Source organism: Aspergillus steynii, assembly GCF_002849105.1.
Source record: "Aspergillus steynii IBT 23096 chromosome Unknown P170scaffold_2, whole genome shotgun sequence".
Lineage (NCBI taxonomy): Eukaryota > Fungi > Ascomycota > Eurotiomycetes > Eurotiales > Aspergillaceae > Aspergillus > Aspergillus steynii.
In genome coordinates this window covers 401143-418083 of record NW_020194399.1, presented here as the reverse complement: position 1 = coordinate 418083, position 16941 = coordinate 401143, and the positions used below count along the sequence as shown (strand labels likewise).

The 16941-nt window shown below is 51.3% G+C and overlaps 5 protein-coding genes across 5 annotated transcripts; 3 read left to right on the top strand and 2 right to left on the bottom strand.

The window, feature by feature from the left end:
- Positions 1–457: 457 nt before the first annotated feature.
- P170DRAFT_376064 (putative acetamidase) lies at positions 458–2476 on the bottom strand. The gene is made up of 4 exons (XM_024845347.1): positions 2388–2476; positions 1917–2320; positions 1385–1855; positions 458–1334 (listed from the first exon to the last, which is right to left on the bottom strand). The coding sequence occupies exons 1-4, from the start codon at positions 2426–2428 to the stop codon at positions 511–513; spliced, it is 1740 nt and encodes a 579-aa protein (XP_024706841.1). The 5' UTR covers positions 2429–2476; the 3' UTR covers positions 458–510.
- A 7385-nt stretch (positions 2477–9861) lies between these two features.
- P170DRAFT_351552 (peptidase S41 family protein) lies at positions 9862–11971 on the top strand (the record flags this gene model as incomplete). Its single annotated transcript, XM_024843874.1, has 4 exons — positions 9862–10030; positions 10084–10338; positions 10388–11403; positions 11459–11971. The coding sequence occupies 4 exons, from the start codon at positions 9862–9864 to the stop codon at positions 11969–11971; spliced, it is 1953 nt and encodes a 650-aa protein (XP_024706840.1).
- A 474-nt stretch (positions 11972–12445) lies between these two features.
- P170DRAFT_453224 (uncharacterized protein) lies at positions 12446–13435 on the bottom strand. Its single transcript, XM_024851348.1, has 2 exons — positions 12931–13435; positions 12446–12850 (listed from the first exon to the last, which is right to left on the bottom strand). The coding sequence occupies exons 1-2, from the start codon at positions 13382–13384 to the stop codon at positions 12627–12629; spliced, it is 678 nt and encodes a 225-aa protein (XP_024706839.1). The 5' UTR covers positions 13385–13435; the 3' UTR covers positions 12446–12626.
- Positions 13436–13579: 144 nt separating this feature from the next.
- P170DRAFT_433472 (NAD-dependent epimerase/dehydratase family protein) lies at positions 13580–14747 on the top strand. The gene has a single exon (XM_024848498.1). It carries the CDS (start codon positions 13794–13796, stop codon positions 14694–14696), a length of 903 nt encoding a protein of 300 aa, XP_024706838.1. The 5' UTR covers positions 13580–13793; the 3' UTR covers positions 14697–14747.
- Positions 14748–15875: 1128 nt separating this feature from the next.
- Positions 15876–16490, top strand: crmD (putative copper transporter crmD; the record flags this gene model as incomplete). The annotated part of the gene is made up of 1 exon (XM_024847441.1): positions 15876–16490. The coding sequence occupies one exon, from the start codon at positions 15876–15878 to the stop codon at positions 16488–16490; it is 615 nt and encodes a 204-aa protein (XP_024706837.1).
- Between the last annotated feature and the right edge of the window lie 451 nt (positions 16491–16941).

Here is a 16941-nt window from a genome sequence, read left to right as displayed (position 1 = left end):
AACGAGGAAAGAGAACGACGTCGGAGGCGCCGGCCTCCCCGTGACCCGCGCGTCTGCATGATCGACGCCGAAGCTTATCACCGCGAAGACAGCTCCAGATTCTTCGGATGTTATCCTTCGCCATGGATCGGCTGCCGTGGCTGAAGCCTGATTGCGGACTCGCCGGTTTGGCAAGTCGGGGTTTTGCTTTTCTCTCCGTTATTTTTTCTCTTTTCGCGTCATTCAGTCCGGTGTTTCTCTCTTCCTGGCCGGTGAGGAACACTCCATCGTCTCCGGACTCCTGATGATGCCGGCATTACGGAGTATACGAAGCCTGGTTCAGCCAAGTCGAGCTGTCAGAAAAGTGTTTGTTTGTTTATTTTCGGCTAACTTTCCCCGGAATGGCGTCACATGCAGCATGTGACGCCGGTTTATGCTTTCCTTCCCACCGTCTTATGAAACGACGCAATATCTACCAATCGTTGATTTCTGTTCATCTACCAGCAAGAACCTATCGGACATGCCGAGCGACTAATCCAGCTCGATCAATGGGTACTTTCCTCCCTCCCCGGTCTCCGCATCGTAATACTGCTCCAGTGCCCCCTCGACAGCCGCCATATACCCCAGAACCTTCTCTTCCTGCCATCGTCGTCCCACCACCTGCACCGCGGTCGGGAGTCCCGCCATCTTGGCCGCGTCGTAGTGCTTCCAGGCTCCGCGCGCGACGGCGTGGTCGCTGCCAAGCTGCTTCAGCACCATCTTGTACGGCGCCGGGAGGGCGTCTTTCTTGGCGTCGACATGCGACACGGGCAGCACGCCCGCCGAGTAATCGAGCAGGTTCCACAGGAAAGTGTATCCGCATGATGACACGGCGTCGCGCATCGCCCGATGAGGCAGCGCCGGGGTGGCGTTGGCCGGACACAGGATGAAGTCGTACTGCTGGGACTCGGTGTCCCACCATGCATGCCAGGTCGCACGGAAGGCTTCGCGTTTGGCCACCAGCTTCCACAGGTCCGCTGCGGACTTCGGACTGAACGCGCGGATCAGCGCCGCCCAGGTCGGGTCTCGTCGGATGTATTGCACGTAGAGGGAGTACAGGTAGCGAAGGAAACGAGGAAGTTTGGCAATGCGCGTCAGCTGATCGGCTCCGGGATCGGACGGCTCAAAATTGTGCCGGTGTGAGTTGAAGGTGACACAGCCATCGGAGTTGAGGAGCTGCGACGCCAGGTTCAGGCCGGTGAAGGGGTCCGCAGTCGCTGGGGGCGTGATCTCCGAGACGGTATGTCCGGCGGCAGTAAGAGCAGCGACAGTCGTGGACACGGCGCGTTGAATGGCCGGAGTCGGAGGGACCACCCCTAAAAGATCAGCATCTCATCTCCAGCCTGAAACCAGGAATCATTCTCACCATCAGTACTCATCAAGCCAATGCGCAACTTCCCACTCTTCGCCTCCCTCTCCTCTTCCTCTCTCCACGCGATCGGATGCACCGAATAGTCATACGTCCAAGGCTGCATCCCCACGATCGCCTTCGTGAAATACGTCAGATCATTCAACGTCCTCGCCATGGGGCTAAACACGCTCGCGACCCCTTCCTGGCCCGCCATACTCGTGTTCACGCCCGCCTTGGGCCACCGTCCCGTGCTGCACCGCAGCGAGTAGATGCCACTCCACGCCGCAGGCACGCGAACGGACCCTGCAACGTCCGATCCGATTCCAATGCGACCTCCTAGCGCCAGCAACGCGCCTTCTCCGCCTGTCGACCCGCCCGGAGAGTACTCAGGGACATGGGGGTTGCGACACGCGCCCCATAGCGCATTGGCGGATTCAAAAGACAGCAGGGTTACGGGGAGAGCTGTCTTGGCGTATGGTATGGCCCCTGTCACATCAATAAAATCAGCATGCCATCCTCCCTCTCACGAATAAACAATGAATCTCACCCGCATCCTTCAACAACCTCACCATAGCCCCATCCTCGGCATACGGCTTTCCCGCTAGTTTAGTATACCCGAGCGTCGTATCAAACCCCTTCACCTGAATCGAATCCTTCAAGGAGACGGGCACGCCAGCCAGCGGGCCCTTCAGGTTGACCTCTGATTCAGCCCAAGTCTCTGCCTCCGGGAGGAGCAGCTCCGTGATGCAGTTCGTCCTTTCGTGCGCGCGCACGGCTACCTTGCCGTATGTTTCGAGGACGTCGAGCGCAGGGAGGCTCCCATTTTGGACCTCTTGCACAAGGGACTGGATGGATTGGGTGAGGAGTGATTTATCGTGGCTTGTGAGGGAGTCGTGGTAGCGAGGAGGAAGGGAGGCGAAGCGAGCGGCGCGCTCGTTCTGCTTGAGGGCTCTAGACGGGATTAGCACTCGCCAGATGGCTGGGTGGATGGATGCAGGGATGGATGAGAGAGACTGACCGCACGCGCCGATACGTAAAGTAATCGAATGGCGGAAGCATGATGATTTAATTGCAGTGATCAACCCAGACCAACCACCTAGCCAGGATGTCAAGCAGCGAAGGTGAGAACAAAGACCGGTCGAGGCGAGCAGCTCCCTTTTATTGCGGGGAAGGAACCAAGCAAGCAAACGGCCCCGTGCGGAGTAAAGCGATAAGACCCGCTGATAAGCGCTCTCTGGACTTGCGGAGTATATATTGCTGCTGGTGAACCTTGGACAGTCTCTCGATTGACAGGAAGAATATTGAGGCGCTTAATCGAGTTTACTGTTTCTCTTCACTTCATTCACCCCTTGTTCAAGCAGAACAAAACATGGTTGGATGCTGTATCACCGTCGACGTGTACGGCACGTGATCCTGCATTTGCCGAGAGCCGGGAGCCGGGCCCCTTTGGGCAGGTCCATGCGGCGGACTTTAGTCCGCTCGTCTTATCTTGACTGCGTGAGACTGATCAGATATCAAATCATTAGTCTCTCTGAGAGTATCAGTTGGAGATACCCAGAAAGAATGTACCTTGTCTCTCAGGCAGCTATTTTCCAATAAAGGGATGTAGCTGTCACTACGTGGATGTCTAGTCATATTAGGCTTCAAAGGGCAGTTCTACTTAAAGCTACAGATTACCCTCGATAAGAGTCCAAAAAAGAAAATCAGCCAATTTGAAATGGGCTAGCCTAAAACAAATATACAAGAACGTGCAGGGTATTTCCATCATAAATCCCATCCCAAACAACCGAAACGCCGCCAATGAGACCAGCTCATCGATCTTAATGCCGTCCAGCACCATGCTCTTCTAAAAAGGACAAGATAGTACGCAGTATGCAGTATCCCTTCAGTCACCTATCCAGACTTCGTTCCCATCCACCTGTTCAAACCAAGAGTGACGAACTCAACGCAAGTCTGACCAACATCACAGGTAGCGAAAGGTAATGAAATGCTAAGAATCACCCCCCTCATCATCCTTATCCCTATGATCGCGCAACCAGTCATGGGATATGAAGTACCACAGAACGACGGCCACAGCGACGATCAACAACACGATCAAGATGACAGTGACCACGCCGCAGATGATCGAACGGCGGCTTTTTCGGCGTTGGCTGAGGATCCATGTATCCCTGTTACTTGTTAGATCAAGGGATCGAGGGTATAAGATGGATGGGGTTGGTTATGAGATGTGTTTGGGTGGTGGAAGGGGTGTTCGCTTTTAAAGGTAGGGGCAGAGGGACATGTGTAAATGGGACGATGTAGAGGGTATATATGGACATGTAGAGATGAAGGAAGGCATACGAGATATAACCTCCATCTTTATTATGTGAAGACTTTGCTTCCTCGTCGAGGTGGATGGCGCGTGAGAAGCGGCGCCAGAAGGCGGGGTCCCGAACGAGTGCCATGCTCTGGATGGATTGTGAAGACGTGATGTAAATTTGTGATGATGTTTGATGATTATATTTGATTTTTCGAATAGTCACTTCATTTGCTTGTGGAATGAAAGAAACGAAGACAGTGAAATGAGATATGGTGTCTCGGTGGTGTATTTGGTCTAGCAAGGACGGAGTGGCTGGCTACTCGACGCGCCTTGCTAGTAAAATTCCGAGAAAAATGCGAAAGCAAAAGAGAGAATGAGAAGTGAAGACGTGATGAAATCTGGCTAGCTACTTGAGAGTCAGTATTGCAAGTGCAAGACCGTGCTGCACTGTGTCGTAAGTCGATTCGATGTCGAGTGGCGAAAGTCAAAGAGAAACTCGCGACACCCCTCTGGCGACACCGAGTTAATAATAAAACTCGATCATTCCATTTGGTCATGGTAGCGAGCTCGAGTCGTCCATATCGGATTCCAAACCGCCGGCTGGGAATGACAATCCGATCTGGAATGCAGGGTTTTGACCAACCATCTGCCGGAGAATAGGGTCCCGTTGCCGGGCAATCTAAGCCATGGGAATGTAAACAATATATTAGGACTGCACGCGAGTTGAGTGAATTGAGAATTGGTAGGCTACATCGATTTCGAGGATGATGATGATGATGAAAGAGCTGTGATTGCGGGATCCCTTGCTTGTATTCTCTCGACTCGGGCCGCAGTTCATGCAAGGTCACCAAGATTCTATTGATAGATTCTTCTGGTACGACGAAGATAATAATAAGAATATACAAATAAAATGTCGCGTGATGTTCGTTTAGGTTTCCTCCAAGTTTTAAGCAGCACCGCTATATACAGCCTTAAGATCACCACCCAGTTCTACATCGATCTATAGTTGCTCAATAGCACTAATGAATCCCGATTAACTAAAAAGCCATCTATATCATGCCACCTTCCCAGTAACTTTGACCCCGATTTAATATCTAGTTTCCAATCCCCAAACTTAACACTTCCGAACAACATTCCAATTCACCCTCGCCTAATTCTTCAATATCCGCTCCTCAGCCCCATTCAACGCCACATCCACCATGACCCTAATCGACGGGCCCAGCCCAAACACTAACGTCCTTTAATTCATCTGTTGAGAACGCGCCATCCCCGGACGCAGGATATACGTTTCAATAATCTTGCCATGCTTTTGCCCGTAGGATAAGAGTTGGTTTCAGCCTCGCCCTAGATATCGTCAATTATTTACATTCCGTATCTGGACTTTGAGCTTCGGGTCTCCCGAGGGGATTCCGCGCTGCGATGGCGCCACGATGAATGTGATGGCTGGGTTTTGGAGACATTAGTCGACGGCTTCGCGGCCGATGAAGCGTGTTGACAATGTGAGAATGATTTTCATGGTGAACTTGGGTTAATTGCTTGGGTTTTGTTGGGTTGTTCTCCTTGGGGTTGTCTTCGTGCGTAGTATATATATCGAGGGATCAGACATATCGGCGTTAATGACGGCATGGTTGAGGGCGGAAGTGTCTTGCGGATGATCTTGCACGGCTCAGAGTGTTATCGACTCATAGCTAAGCTTCGGGGCCAATTAGAGCAATGAAGTTTACCTTTTGTTAGTACAGACTAGAGCTGGTCGTGTTGGGTTGCTGCCTGAGGCGCCAAAAAATCCATCCCGACGCGGTTGTGGGGGCTTTTTTTTTTTCTCCTCCAAAAGCTACGGAAAGCTTCGTAAAGCTTCAAGGTTTCAGTTTTAACTCCGAGTGAGTTTAATGGAGCGGTACTCCTTCTACTGGGAGAAGTGCGTTCAAGCCGAAAAGCCATTGTCAATCGAATCAAGTGTACCTAATCTACTCTATCCATGCTAAATCCTAATAACCATTTCCAATTATTCCATCGAAATCTGTTTCCAAGCAAACTTCAAACAAATATAGCGAGCGAATAAGGTAACTATTCTTAACATTCAGTTAGCAACGGAGCAAAACCATCGCATGCAAGATATTCATCTTGATAACAAAAAGCAAACCCAGAAGATTCAGAGACCCGTCTTGAAAAGGTATGGTTTTTTCCACATGTTTTCAATTTCAGAGAACAAAAGGGATAAAAGGTATCATCACTAAATTGGGCAAGCCAAAGCAGAAAAACAACACAATAAACGTACCATTATCATGGCGGGATAGACCCCATTGACTACCTCCGCATTTGAGTATAGCCAGCGAGGTCCATCCCAGCCAACCCTGCCTATTGCCGGGGGTTCATCCCGACGAATAGCAGGGTTCGTTATAGCGACCGACCGACCGACCGGCGTCGGCTAGGCGGGGCCGTCTCGGTCTTCAGGATCGGCAGGAACAGCTGGGCCGAATTGCAAGGATCCGGAGGCTAATGGTCGACGCAGACCAGAAGGCGGATTGGCGATTGTCGGACGGCCATTTTTCAGGTCGAGAGGTGTATGCAGGTCGAAGGTTGTTTTGCGAACGGGCAATTTATAGTTTTTCGGTGGAGAGGCAGAGTAGGGCCGTGGGTGAGAAGCCCTACTTCTCCCTGCCTTGTTTTCGAGGTTTGCATTCTGGACACGTGATCTTCAGCAAATGCCTGAGGCAGGAGTGACGTCGGTGACGGATTGGGATTAGCGGCATTTGTTGAGATATGTCGACACCTGAGGCAATGACCTCCCAAACGGCTCCAGAACTCTCCCTCCGTCAAGGGGCACCTCCCCGCGGACACAAGGTTCCGACGAATAGCCTAGGCCTGAGCATTCGTCATTTCGAGACTTTCTGCTTGCTATCGAGGTCACACAGACTCCAGCCATGTGGTCAGCGGCTTTACACCGATCTCTGCAGACCTTCGGTGATTTGGTTAGCCGCTTGTGCATTGATCTAGAGTTGACGCGCCTGTGTTCGCGATGATCTCATCAATACAAGGATCAATCGGGATTGGATTTAACTTCGCAGGTTTGATTGGTGCCCTCCTGGGAACCATTGTACCACTCTGCGTTGAATCATGTGGCTTTCGAATAGATCCCGGGCCTCGCGAACCAGCGACGCGGGTGTCGATGAACGCGTTATCCTCTATTTCTCTAGACCTGTGCCTGGGGAATTCGGCATCTGCCCCATGGTGGCGCTGAATTATGGTCTAGATCTTTCTGAATCGCCGTGAGGAGATACCACGAGATATCTAGTTGACGTCGTACTCGCAGGCAGATGATGTCGCCACTCCTTGTATGCCCTCCCTGATATCATTTTCCGATGCACGAATCGGCGACCAACCCTGGAGAACAGACAGATCTCTGATTCATTGGATCCTCCCGATCGGATAGATGTGGTTGACGCCCTCGTCACAGTTTCCTTGTCGCGGTGAACCCCGTCATTATCCTGTTCATTTTGTAATGGTGGCCGGAGGCTTGGTTTTGTGATAGCATACATGTCGTTCCATCTTAGCTTTTACTTTGCTTCTGCTTTTTTTGCTAGAAATCGAGAATTGTGAGCCGGATGGCCAACCCTGCCAACCATTTGCCGTTATATATTTCGCCACGCGGTATACACAAACTGGAATCAACTGCAAATTGACACAAACTTTATATTCTAAATAACCAGCTCTCAATGGCCTAGTTGATAGCATAAATAGAATCTACAGAGCTACAGGAAAAATTGGCCAAGGCTGTCAAAGGTCCCGACGTGAGGAAAGATGACTACGGAGACATGGCATTCATCTACAGGCACAAGGGAGGATATGGCTGGGCTGGTATCTTTTATTTGGAGCGTCTATCTGGTAAATGATACATTCTGACAGTCCATCCGCGTGAAGTTCGAGGCGTCAGAGTGATTCCACGAGACATTCAACCCCACTGGTATTTGTCTTTTCAGGATTTGATTAAAGGATTGGCATTCTTCCAAGTCGCAGTATAAATACAATTCGAAGGAATGGGTATTGGACACGTAAACGGCGAGGAAATATAAACTTGAAACACTAGAGTGAAGGACACAGGCCCAGAGGCCCAGGAGTCAATGGATAAATCTTCCAAACCCTATCCCACCCCTGGGTTATAACTGTGGTCCTTCACTAGCGCTGCTCCATATGTCAGAATGGCTGTCTTGCTTTTACCAGAGCGTGAGAAAAGGCTGGATAGACGAGACGATCACGATCCTATAGGGGGTAATGTAAATTGGTATTCCAGGTAGGTAGAGTGCTCGTTCTAGGATCGAGTGTTTGAGACCTGCAAGAGTGTAGGGTGGCTTTGGGGATGGTAGACACGCAAAGGTATCAGCAAATGGCAGCCATGGAGCAGTACAGAGGTGAGCCATATAGTGCTATGGGAAAGGGCATAACCGAAGGACGTATGAAAACGAAGTCCTGATGGTTCAGGGACATCGCAATGAGCCCGAGATACAACCCAGGGAACCTTCCTCCTAGCACTGACTCACCGTGAAAGACAAACAAACGCTATTGGGGATACTCGGTCCGTTGCCAAAAGAAGTTAAAAAATTTCAGATTGATCACTAAACAGCCTGAAGCAGGCTTCTGCGGTCAGCAGCATGTCATCCCCTGAATCTGGATGTAATCATGTCCATACTCATTCAGCTGCGCCATAGGCTGCAGGTGACTGATGATCAACCTGTCAAGGTTCACGATCCCCCTTACTCTCTCAGTTCCTTCAGAAGAGGACGAGGCGCTTATGTCGACTGATTGGAGGATCTGGCATGTGTACAATTGAAATGTTCTGGGTTATGCATTAGAGAAGATTGTTAGATTTTAATTTTATCGTGACGCATGGCCTATACTCCGTAGCTTGTCTAGGTGTCGATGGGTATCGCCTGTGCAGACAGGGCATATAGGGTATTCTGGTGGCAGCGCAAAGATCGTCAATGTTGTATACTCCGTAGAGCAGGGAACAAATGCAATTAGGCGAACAAGGCTATGTCATGAGTGGACCATTCAGGTACACCGACAAGTCCCCAGCAAAGCAGCACCGCCTGGCAGGATTTCCGGCCCCACTACGGTAGATTAGCCAAGCCTTCGGCCCCCAACGGCAGAGTGGAATAACTTCAGTGCTTGACAGCCATGATAGACTTGACATTCGTAAACGGAAACGAAAGCTGAATGACGGAACAAATACTCCGAGTCAAAGCATGTTGTGGTGGCACTGGCCTGATTATTTTGTGGCAGGGATTTGTTCTTTTTGCTAAGACGACTGCCCCTGACATTGGGATCATGTCGATACATACTGCATCTGGCAGCGGAACTACAACTAAGGATTCGTGCTAGAAGCCACTAGCCGACTAGGCTATGAATCCAGAATGCCAGCAGCCTTACAATTAATCCCTCGAGCAACCACCGGTCTCTCCAGAGCCTCCAAGTGTGATTGACTGGCTCAAAAATCTTGCATCATTTAACTATGGGGAACACTGACTCACTAGTCACTACGGAGTACGCAGTAGTCACCGAGCCTCTTGATCTCCACTAGAAAACAATTGTCCGTCTGCGATTAACAGCTTTGATCCACAGGGAACTAGAGATGTTATTGGCTCTTTTCCTGATGATGAAATTCAGATCCTTTTTCTCCCCACGCAAGGCGCGGACTTCATCGGACCCATTGCACCATGTGGACTCTCGTTCTTCCCTCATGCTTGCCCAGCCGTTGTTCCACAGTCAATGGGGCAATGCACCAATCCCTAGACCTGAATTGTCTCTGCCTGTCGGCGATCACTCTACTCCCTTGGCGGCTTTCACTGTAAACTCCATATCGATCTACATCCGCCAATCCAGGTGCCCAGCGTCTCTCGAAGGATGAGTCTCCACAATACCCTTCACAGCCTCGAGGCTAATGGATCGAAGAAACCGGAAACGGGATATAAGGCCCCCATGATACGCTGACAAGGGAGATTTTTCCCAATCAATCCAAAATTTCTCGTCAATCGTTGCAGGACATCGCAATGTTCTGGAAACCTTCCGCTCTTTTAGCCCTCACTGAGGCGCTTTCAGTCATTGCTGCCCCTGGCGCTGCCACCAAAGAGCCATGTGCCTTGGTGTCGCAACAAGTCAAGAAAGCCGCGTCTCAGAACTCAAGTAAGTACAGGGAAGAATGGTGATAAGTACAGCAGCTGACCGTAATAAAGCTCTGCCTCGCGTCTCACCGGACTTGGCTCATCAATGTCTTCTGTCCATGCCATTTGACAGTCGCCGCGCTGCGGCCTATATTACTGAGGTTAAGAAGGTTCTGCAGTGGCATTCAACCCTCGACACTCTGAAGAGTATGATCCATTTCTCATCCTTGGTATAACCAAACTAACCAACGCCTCAATAGACCCTCCCTCAGGATATCTGTCTCCCGCCGTCGATTTGCTGGGTGGTCTCGACTTCATCCGCCAGAAGGCCTTAAAGAAAGAGTTTAGCAGCCAGTTCGAATTTGACACGGCGCTCCAGCGCCTGTTGTCATCAGCTAACGACGGTCATCTGGGACTCGAAACCTGTTCTCAGCAGATCTTCCTCTTCGAGAACGCCAACCCAATCGTGTCCGTCTCTTCGGATGGATTGGAAATCCCCGAGATTTACGACTTCCGTGAGTTGACCCCATCTGCTGCCAGGTCTCTTATTAATATCCGGCCCAGAGGATATCCATTTGCTTTCCAATCGCTCCGACCTTGTTTCCCCGATTGCATCGATCGACGACAAGGATGCTCAGAAGTATATCGAGGAGCTGTCGCACCTCCTGCTCTACCAAGACCCCGATGCTCGGTGGAACATGGCCTTCGACTCGCTGACCCGAGTCCCGACGACCAATGCATTTCTCGGAGCTTGGACTGGGAACCAGGGATTCTGGCAAGGTCGTGCCGTGCATGAGATTAAATTCGCTAATGGAACCGAGAAAAAGGTGCCTGTCATTGCTGTGCCCCAGCTCAAGTTTGGATTCAACTACACCGACAGTCGCACTCTTTTCAAAGACTACTGCCTCCCGTCCCCTTCTTCCGACGACGACGAAGAGGAAGAAACGACGACCTCGCCGATCAGGCCTGCTTCGCCGTACCTGCCAAAGGCGATCGTGCGGGATGAATATAACTTGATCTCTGGCTATTTCCCGGAGGACAAGGAATGGGACGATCTGGCGGTGCTGCTGGTCCCATCCTTCGCTACCGGCGACACCAGCCCCGAGGAGCCGTTGGCGTTTGCAAACAACGCGACCAAGTTCCTTCACGAGGCCAAGAAGGCCGGCAAGAAGAAGATCATCATCGATCTGTCCAACAACGCCGGAGGCACCGTTGTGAGCGGACTCGACCTATTCAAGGCCTTCTTCCCGGAGAAGGACATCTACAGCGCGTCTCGCCTCCGTGCACACGAAGGATTCAACCTTATTGGAAAGGCTCTCCGCAACCTCAAGCGAGGGACTATCCTTTACGAAGAGAGCAACTTTAGTCTCCAGTCGTTTGTCAAGCCCGATCAAAAGCACGGTTTCGAGTCCTGGAAGAACCTCTACGGACCCCATGAGCTCCTCGGGTCGAATCTGACCAGCCTTGTCTCCGTCATGAACTTCACCGAGGGTTCAGACTGGGATTTCCCTATCCGTGGTTACGGACTCGTCAAGCAGAATGAGACCGAGGCTCCTTTTGCTCCGGAGGACATTCTTCTTGTACGTCCCCTCCCCCTACCCTATCCACTCCACTTGCTAACCCCCTCATCAACAGCTAACCGACGGCCTCTGCACCTCCACCTGCACTATCTTCGCCGAGCTGATGAAGAACACCGCCGGCGTCAAGAGCATCACCTTTGGAGGACGCCCCCAGCAAGGCCCCATGCAAGCTATCGGCGGCTCCAAGGGCTGCCAGGTCGCCACCTCCTTCAACATCAACGCTTTACGGGACGTCGCCGACCAGGTCGCGAACCTGGCTGACGCAGAGGGCAAGCCCGTGCTTACGCGCCAGGAGCATGCCCGCCTCAACGCTACCCTCCCCGGTGACATGCCTCTCAACCCAGACGGCAAGATCAGCTTTAACTTGAGGAATTCATACCGTGAGGGTGATGATGAGATGCCGCTGCAGTTCCTGTATGAGCCTGCTGATTGTCGGCTGTTCTATACCCCTGAGAACATTCTGCATCCGGATACTACTTGGATCTCGGCGGCAAAGGCGTTCTGGGGGAATGGGACTTGTGTGACGGGTTCTTACTCGACTGTTAATCAGACTGAGTGGTCTGCGTAATTTCGGACAGATGGGGTGGATGGTGTGCGCTAGTGGCTGCTGAGTTGAGTGATGTTACCTTCTTGAACTATCCTTAACTTATACCTTTAAGGTTTGGATTCAGATGGATTAGAACTTGGTCGTTTTATACCATTCTCGAATGTAGACTTGCCGTAGACGATTCATTCCCAGGAACAAACTTCGCATATATAGCTTAGCAACCAATTCAACCTGAAGACCCATTCAGCCTCACAATTGTACATACATCAAGCTATGCAACTTCAGATTATTTGGGATTGAGAATCATGAGTAGCACACACTAGATAGATTTTAGAGAAGCACGTTTGACCAAATAAATAAATTTCGTTTCCCAGTAACATCAGAACCGTTCAGTAAATCCTCGCAAAATGGCCCTTTTACGCAGTGTGTCTAGACTTACACCCCAGCGCCATCCTACCTTAACAGGATGCATTTAAACGCAATCGAAAGCAGTATCTCAAACCCAACACGAAGGGAAAAAAAGTCTATTAACTATACCAATCTAACCACCGATAAGTCCCCTCCATTTTTCCTTCAACAAGAGACCCGGGTAATATCCACCAAACCAACCCCCCCCGGAACTACCCACGACCAACCCATCAACATACAAACAAAGATTACTCCGAGGTATGCCCTACTATCGCGTCTGGCGATACATCTTCCGAATCAAGTCTCCGAAATGCTCAACCTCCGCGCGCACCCACGGCATGGCGTGGTGGTAATCGATCTCGTAGAGCTGCGCTTTCGACGGGTCGTAGTACGTTGTGAACTGGTGCTGGCCCAGCGGAAGGAACATGTCTTTGAGGCCGTGGACGTGAAGCGTGGGGAGGGTCACGAGGGCGGAGGTGCTTGATTTTCCGTCTGTCATCGTTAGTATAACGCATGTCATCTGGGAGAGAAGAAGGAAAGGAAAGAAGGGATGTAAGACAGGGGCAGCATACCCGACTCCATCGGCATCCCCCCACCCATACACAGCACCCCGAACCGTATATCCCGTCCCGGCACCGTCTTCCTCTCCCCCCGTTGCACATCCAACAGCACGCCCCCCGCCGGCCTCGTGCCCTGGCTGAACCCCATCACGCCGACCCACGTGCCCCCGGGCCCCTTGGCGTCCATGAGCCGGTAGATGCGCTCGATGCCGTCCTCCTCGCCGTCGCCGAAGCCGCTGCCATCGGAGACCTCGAGGCCGGAGGGGTCGGTGGTGAACCAGGAGCGGAAGGGCCCGTCGTTGCGGAATGCGGGGAGCACGCCGGGGCCCGGGCCGCGCTCGAACGGGCCGTCGAAGAAGACGAACTCGAATTCGGAGAGGAGCTCAGACAGCTGCGCGGATTGGATCGAGAAGATGGTCGAGTTGGACCCGCCGCCGTGGAAGCAGGCGATTCGTGGTCGGGACATGTTGTCGAGGGATGGGTTTAGGGTTGAGGAGGTCCCGTGAAGGAGGTGATGATTGTCAAGTGAAAATGAGGGGTTCGGGTTTGCTGGATTTGGTGCGTTTGCTCCGTTTGGCTGGGTCACATGATGATAAGCCCTAACTGGATATGAGGTTGTACAGCTCACATTCCCAGGGTATCTCGGAGATCGCTGCGAGATGCAGCCTATTTAGTGGCTATTTATCCAGTATTTACCCAGAGCTTCTTCCGCAGGGATTCTCTACCGGCCTACTAGCCGACCCGTGGAACGGAGCTGTCTCTTCCCCACATCTTCAATCCGAATCGAATCCACTTGTCTCCATCCGGAGATATAAAGACCCCGCCTCCCTCTCCAGATATTCCCCAAAATCACCCACTCAACATACAAATCCGACATGAGAATCCTCATCACCGGCGGCTCCGGCAAAGCTGGCCAGAGTCTCATCACCCACCTCCTCTCCCAGAACCACTCTCTCCTCAACCTCGACCTTGCGCCCCTCCCCGACCCCCTCTCATCCAAAGTCCACACCATCCGCATCGACCTCACCGACGCCGGCCAAGTCTTCTCCGCCATGCACTCGCACTTCACCTTCTCCGAGCCCTTCCACGAACCCACCACCGCCGTCCCAGACGCCGTGATTCACCTCGCCGGCTACGCCCGCAACATGATGGTCCCCGACAACGAGACCTTCCGCGGAAACGTCCTCTCGACGTATAACATCCTCGAAGCGGCGTGTCGCGCGGGGGTAAAGAAGATCTTGCTCGCGGGGTCGATCTGCACATATGGTGTTACGTATGCGGATGGAGATGTGGACTTTCCCAGTTTCCCGGTGACCGAGACCACGGATACGCATCCGATGGATGTGTATGGGATGTCGAAGGTAGCGAGCGAGAATGTCGCGAGGAGCTTTGCCAGACGGTTTAAGAACAATGTCTATGTGTTTAGGCTAGGGGCGATTATTACGGAGGATGAGTTTCAAGGGAAGTTTCGCGCGTATGTGGATCGGCCCGGGGATTTCAAGGTGCATGGGTGGTCGTATACGGATGCCGGGGATATGGGGAGGATGTTTGAGGCCGGGTTGAGGACGGATGGGCTGGGGTTTCAGGTTTTTAATGCGGTTAATGATGAGATTACGAATGATTGTGAGACGGGGGAGTTTTTGCGGAAGCATTGTCCGAATGTCCCGGTTACGAGGGAGTTGGTGGGGAGGGAGGCGCCGATCAGTAATGCGAAGATGAGGGAGTTGTTGGGGTTTAGGCAGGCGGTATCGTGGCGGGACAGGTTTGTGAGGGAGTAGATATCGGGTTCGGTGTGTATATAGTTGTTTCCTTGTGGGGGTGGTGATGCCGGGTTTTCATTTGTATATAAGGTACGGAATGATTTGCAAATATTGACTGATGACCATTTCATATCAAGCTCCTATCTAGGATGGATGGAAACTGTAGACGAGGAATATCAAGATATCACAAGGGAATTGAGGTGCATAAGTCCTATCTCACCAGTGTTGAAGAAAGAGGTAGAGACATCAAATTACTGCCTTCAAACCAAGTTGCCGTGTTATCAAGTCAACAGTCAACAGTAGAGAGTAGGTATAAATGTAACATCCTGGAAGAACACCAGAGCCTGATATCGTGAAATTATGAGCGATGTGAATGCGAACCACAGACCAAGTAGACTTACTCTCTTAAGACATGACAGATGTATATGACATTCAAAATGCGAAGCCGAAATAAAAACGTAACAGTCATGATTCAGAACTGATAATTCTGAGTGAAATACATTATCCTTCGCCTTCATGGTTAGCAAATTGACCTAAAATGTCAGGGAGAAGGGAGCGCCAATACCTCTGTCCATCATATCGAGGTCTACCGACAGAGATGAAAGAGAAAATAGTGGTTGGGACCGGATTTGGCGAGAAAAAAGATATTTTGTTTCGTGAGTATCGGAAGGGAATCATGGCAGCATGAGCTTAGTTTTTTTTAAGCCGTGATAATATGGGGAAAGTCCAAAGGAAGCACTATTGAACGGACATTCCTCACTTAAGCCTGTGCTTTTATGAATTTCTCGATCAATTGAAATTGTGGTGATAAAAGGCATGCAGGTGGCGAGCAGATTTGCGGGAATTGCTACTACCGGGATATGATCTACATGAAGACGGTGAAGCATCTTTGAGGTGCGATAGCAATAAATAAAAGTACGAAAATACATTAAATATCGGACAAGCGAGAATATGACCTGATTCGGGATGGTGATATTCTGGTCTCGATTATATGGTCGCGTATGGTTGGCCGCGAATATCCTCAAATGTGCTCAATCCCGCGCATGTGCGTTCTGCACATCCCTTACTTGCCCTGTGCTTTGACATCGCAGTTTAATCATGCGAAAGATTGCGGTTAGTAAAGACCCGATGTTTTGCGCATGTTTAAATTGCTTTAAACTACTCCTTACCTCTGAACGATTTCGACTGCTAATCACCATGGACCCGAACATGAACATGAACATGGACATGGACATGCACCATCACCACCAGCCTTCCACCACCGCCCACGCCAGCTCCACCACCACTCCGAACGCGCACCATGAATCATCCATGTCAATGGAAATGTCGATGCCGACCGTCTTCACCGCCACTACGCAAGTCACGATCCTCTTCACAGGCTGGACCACTAACTCCGTCCCATCATACGTCCTCACCCTACTCGTCTTGTTCGTCCTCGCCATCCTCAACCGGTTCCTCACAGCCTGGAAATCTCAACTTGAACGATCATGGAACCTGAATCAACAAGGCCAGGGGCCTAAGACCGTGACGCTTAGTGCCGTCCCTCGTCGAACTGGTTCCAGAATCGCGAAGGAGCGGTTGAGTCCGTTGCCGAGATATATGCGTATCGATGAGGAAAGTCATACCGATCACCATTGTGGCCATGATGATAATGATACTGGAGATAATGGGAGTGCATCTTTGCTGGGTAGACTTCGGAAATACACTCCGGCCGTGGAAAGGTGGCAAGCGAGTCGCAAATGGAGCGTTCGGCGAGATGGGCTTTTTTCAGTCCTCGAATGTGTCAAGGCGGGAATTGGGTACTTCCTGTGAGGCTTTCTCTTCTATTTCTCTCCATGCTGATTAGAGTAATTTGGCTAACGATGGACCAGAATGCTCGCCGTCATGACCTTCAACGTGGGCGTCTTCTGCGCTGTTCTGGGCGGGATATTCGTTGGGGAATTAATATTGGGTCGATATTTGGGTACAGCGCCGGGGTGGGAAGACGGAGCATGTCATGGGGGATAGCTGGACTTTCTTTGAGGTACACTAGCTCGATTTCTAGACCGGGGAAATCAATTCTTGCTGCTATTCGTTAATGACACGATCGAACCATCCCCACGCCAAGCCCGTTCCTGACGAACCGTCAATTTCTTCCACCACTGGCATCTCACTGACATGTCTCCACCCCCGCAAATTCGCGATAATGCATGCCGAGTCGGGCCATTGTTGTTCGTCTCGACCGATCCTGGCGAACATAAATAGTGCGGGGATTCCGGGGTTG

Excerpts from the sequence above, each read along its gene's own strand:
- P170DRAFT_376064 (XM_024845347.1), bottom strand. The coding sequence starts at position 2,428 with ATGCTTCCGCCATTCGATTACTTTACGTATCGGCGCGTGCG. Across the intron at positions 1,856-1,916 it reads GAGGTTGTTGAAGGATGCGG|GGGCCATACCATACGCCAAG; the intron begins GTGAGATTCATT and ends TTGATGTGACAG. Across the intron at positions 1,335-1,384 it reads TGGCTTGATGAGTACTGATG|GGGTGGTCCCTCCGACTCCG; the intron begins GTGAGAATGATT and ends CTGATCTTTTAG.
- P170DRAFT_453224 (XM_024851348.1), bottom strand. The coding sequence starts at position 13,384 with ATGTCCCGACCACGAATCGCCTGCTTCCACGGCGGCGGGTCCAACTCG. Across the intron at positions 12,851-12,930 it reads GGGGATGCCGATGGAGTCGG|ACGGAAAATCAAGCACCTCC; the intron begins GTATGCTGCCCC and ends TAACGATGACAG.
- P170DRAFT_433472 (XM_024848498.1), top strand. The coding sequence starts at position 13,794 with ATGAGAATCCTCATCACCGGCGGCTCCGGCAAAGCTGGCCAGAGTCTC.